At 41.9% G+C, this 4,282-nt stretch overlaps 1 protein-coding gene across 1 annotated transcript; it reads right to left on the bottom strand.

Moving 5' to 3' along the window:
- Positions 1-687: 687 nt before the first annotated feature.
- Positions 688-3,971, bottom strand: LOC139468600 (uncharacterized). Its single transcript, XM_071250720.1, has 3 exons — positions 3,779-3,971; positions 1,936-2,232; positions 688-788 (listed from the first exon to the last, which is right to left on the bottom strand). The coding sequence occupies exons 1-3, from the start codon at positions 3,969-3,971 to the stop codon at positions 688-690; spliced, it is 591 nt and encodes a 196-aa protein (XP_071106821.1).
- Between the last annotated feature and the right edge of the window lie 311 nt (positions 3,972-4,282).

Here is a 4,282-nt window from a genome sequence, read left to right as displayed (position 1 = left end):
AAAGGGGAAATTTACAGCCTGCTTGTCGACTGACAGAATCGCTCACGTCATTCAATGACAAGAACGATGGTTAACCTGACATGTTAACCACTTCAAGCAGTCGGCGCTTTTTCAAACTGCGTACTTCCTAGGTTAGGATTAATCCCGAGAAGTTAGTAGAGATGTCAGTGATTACTATTTGTTTTCTAAGTTCAGGCCTTGTAACATCATATCACATTAAGTACAAAGCAAACAATTCATGTTTATTTTATCGTTTATTTACAAAAGTGTAGTTAATTATGTGAATATAAAACGATAATCCAATAAAACAGATCACTCTGACATGAAATATATACAGTGGGTGAGTGAGTGAGTTTTACGCCGCTTTTAGCAATATTCCAGCAATATCACGGCGGGGGCCACCAAAAATCGGATATGAAGATCTGATGACGGAGATACTGATGATGAGCCACTCACTCACTCTTTCACTCACTCTTTCACTCACTCACTGTACAGATCATCGCCCGATAGACAAATGTGGGCATTTTACTGAGCCTGACTGTTCTGATCATGAGGGGGATGTTTGCCCAGTGTCCATATGAAATGTTCTCAAGTACCACAAACCGCACAGGAAAAAACTTCGATGAACCAAGGGCATAAAACGTCTTGAATCAGTTGTATGTCAGTGTCACATATGCAATCTACACGTCACAGCTGACTCTCTGACGTGTGACGAGTGTCTCCATCGTTTCTTTGAACATCATCGTCATAGTTGCGATCCATCGTTGTGATGTTGCCCATCAAGATCGCTAAAAGGAAAATGATTCACGATCAGAACATCGGACCATGCTGTATCTCGCCGAAGAGGTCGTGACACAGACACCCGTCACACATTAATTATTATTCTGTGTGTAATACCTTTTTTTAAGACAACGTATTCAACCTATAAGATACGCATCGGTAAGGCTACATTTTCTGCCTATTAGGACCGCCTCCGTGGTCTAGTGGTGGAGAGCGGAAGGCCCTGGGTTCGATTCCCACCCGCGTCATACCAAAATACGCTGAATGATGGTACTTGTTGTTACCCTGTCTGACGCTCAGCAATAAGGGGTTAAAACAAGGACTGGTCGGTTCGGAATCAGTATACTGTATCTGAGTGTGGTATTCATGTTAGACTGCACTATAAAATCGGCATCAGTCCGGACTAATTCAAGCAGTAACACACACACACGTGCATGCACATCGCTATATAAGTGCAATAATCTTGGACGCGACGTCACATCCCATTTCCCCTCAGTCTTTAAGACAACGCTTTGAAACTATAAGTTGAGACAAGTTATAAGACAAGTAGTCAACCTATGAGAGAGAACGAAGTCGATCTACATGTATAAGACAACGTACTCAACCTATTAGACAGTCAACGTTCTAAACCTATAAGACAACGTACTCAACCTATTAGACAGTCAACGTTCTAAACCTATAAGACAACGTATTCAACCTATAAGACAGTCAACGTTCTAAACCTATAAGTCAACGTACTCAACCTATAAGACAGTCAACGTTCTCAACCTATAAGACAACGTACTCAACCTATTAGACAGTCAACGTTCTCAACCTATAAGACAACGTACTCAACCTATAAGACAGTCAACGTTCAAAACCTATAAGACAACGTACTCAACCTATTAGACAGTCAACGTTCTAAACCTATAAGACAACGTACTCAACCTATAAGACAGTCAACGTTCTAAACCTATAAGTCAACGTTCTCAACCTACAAGACAACGTATTCAACCAATGAGACAACGTTTTCAACCTACAAGACTCAACCTATAAAATAGCATATCTACATACAAGACAACGTATTCAACCACGAGACGTATTCGTTCTACATGTAAAAGACAACGTATTCAACCTATATGACAAGTAAACGTATTAACAAAGACACATTCTCACCGTTTGGCCCTGGGGCGTCGTCATGGCCATCATGGTCTCGACCGACCTCCTGCACGGGGCGCTTGTTGTGGCGGTAGCACTGGGCACTGAGGTACATCTGGTGAAGCTTCTGTCTGTGGTACAGTGACAAAGCAAGGATGACGACGACAGCTGCAATGGAGGCAACAGGTGCGACCACTTTCAAGCTCAGCGGCGAATACGTCGTTGATGTAGTCGCCACCACTTTCAGACCAGTTGGAGTTGAAAGAGATGAAGCCCACGTTGATGCTGTCGGAGAGGTTGTCTTTTTAAGGAAATCTGAATAAAAGTGATCAGGGAATTGTATGTTAGTTTTTGCTGGAAAATTGGCGATTAGTGAACTAAATATTACACCGCACCGAAGATGATTTTGTCCCCTTGTTATTTTTTATAGTGATGTAAAACCCCTTAAAGGCGATAGCCTGGGGATCATCGAATGTATACATCGAGTGTCGGTATGAGATTGGACAGATAAGGAGTCAGCCACGGCGATGAAGTAGCATAATCTTAGTGATTCATCGAGGTAGTGGAAGTTAATAATGTTTCACTAAAATTTAAACCAGAAAACAGCGTTATCACTGTCCCCCGCCATGGGGCACATTAAATTGTTGTTTGTTCATATGGTAGTGAATATAAACTACAAGTGTCCTATAAATCATAAAGAAGAGATATGCAGTTGGTCCGCTTTATGCTATCAGAAAAAAATAATTAAATGTCAAATAAATACACACAAAATGCCTCTTCCCTGGAAAATATAACTGTCTTGATAAGTATCTCTTGATAATTTAACTTCAGCTGTTTCTGAAAAAACTTGCAAACACTATGCACCAAGTAAAATAACACGGGCCGAGCGTCGTATGTCCGCAAACAAATAACTGACCTGTCGCTGTCTTGACAAGTATAAACATGCAAACTTTCATTCATGTAACTTCAGTAGTTTCTGAGTTTCACGCAGTATGCTCTAAGTTGAAATGCACGCAACAAGGGCCATTACCCTTCGTGCGTGGGATAATAATGATGTGATACATATACGCATATGTCATATTTGGGGTAGCATGGTGGTTAAAGCGTTCGTTCGTCACGCCGCAGACCAGGGTTCGATTCCCCACATGGGTACAATGTTTTAAGCCCATTTCTGGTGTTCCCCGCCCTGATATTGCTGGAATATTGCATAAAGTGGCGTAAAACCCAACTCACTCACCCACTCATATTTGTCCTTGGTTCTGTATTGGCAACACGATATTGTACACCAAATCTCAGTTTTTACCAACTTTTATGCAAAACCAACATCACACAGGTTAATCCGCTATTTACACCAACGTCGGTTAACTAACACACATGTCGGATCAGTTACCCAGGTGAACTAGTTCGTGTATTAGAATCTATTCTCAGATGCTTAGTTATTTACAGAACACCGTTACTCAATAACCCAGTCAGATTAATCCGATTTTTAACGGATTGTTCACACGTACGTATTGTGTGGCCTATAGTATATACATACATATACATGTCAATACACGTAATGAACATAAATGCCATCAATATTCATACCAACCCTAATAAATCTCATTAATCATAATTGTGAAGATCCGGGTCAGAATAGGTCTTCATCAATCCATGCTTGCCATAAAAGGCGACTATGCTTGTCTTAATTAAGAGGCGACAATCAGGTGGTCAGGCTCGCTGACTTGGCTTGTCGCATGTCCTCGTATCCCAATTTCGAAGATCGATGCTCATGATGTCAATCACTGGATTGTCTGAGTGTCTATTGCAGAGTGCGGCGTTAAAAACAAATAAACAAACACACAAAAAACATTAATCTCACCTGGGCAATTCGTGCTGCATTTACTGACAGTGTTTTGTATCTCCATGTTGTCACACACCACGCTACAGTACTCACACATCTGTGAGTCAGGGTCGAGGAATCGACCACGCCCACACGCTGACCGCGTCTGAACCAACACGATCCAATTGAAAAGAACCACCAGGACACAGTCCTGTAGAAGCAGTCGCCTCATGCTGAAGTATGTGTGAACTTCCAACTCAGCTGCTAATACCGGCTACCCGGAAAAGGAACATTTGTTGAATTAGAAACACGCTTGTTCGGCTGCCATTATACGTGAGCTTTACAGAACGTAAACACGAGTTCAGTGCTGCCGGCGAAATGTGTCCGACATCCCCGGTCGACTGTGGTTGAGTGAAGACGGGCAGGATGTGATAGATTAATCTTGGCATGACGTAACATGTTGTCACGTGATCGTGAATGGTTTGAGTTTAATCTTCATGGTTCTGATCTATGGGACTATCAGTACACAGAGCATCACTGTTT

This window comes from Haliotis cracherodii, unplaced genomic scaffold (assembly GCF_022045235.1).
Source record: "Haliotis cracherodii isolate W230 unplaced genomic scaffold, xgHalCrac1.p SCAF_2, whole genome shotgun sequence".
NCBI classification, from domain to species: Eukaryota; Metazoa; Mollusca; class Gastropoda; order Lepetellida; family Haliotidae; genus Haliotis; species Haliotis cracherodii.
This window is presented reverse-complemented; position numbering and strand designations above follow the sequence as displayed.

Coding starts and splice junctions, on each gene's coding strand:
- LOC139468600 (XM_071250720.1), bottom strand. CDS start 3,971: ATGAGGCGACTGCTTCTACAGGACTGTGTCCTGGTGGTTCTTTTCAAT. Junction 2,233..3,778: donor ATGCAGCACGAATTGCCCAG/GTGAGATTAATG, acceptor ACTTTTATTCAG/ATTTCCTTAAAAAGACAACC. Junction 789..1,935: donor CGACGCCCCAGGGCCAAACG/GTGAGAATGTGT, acceptor TTTTCCTTTTAG/CGATCTTGATGGGCAACATC.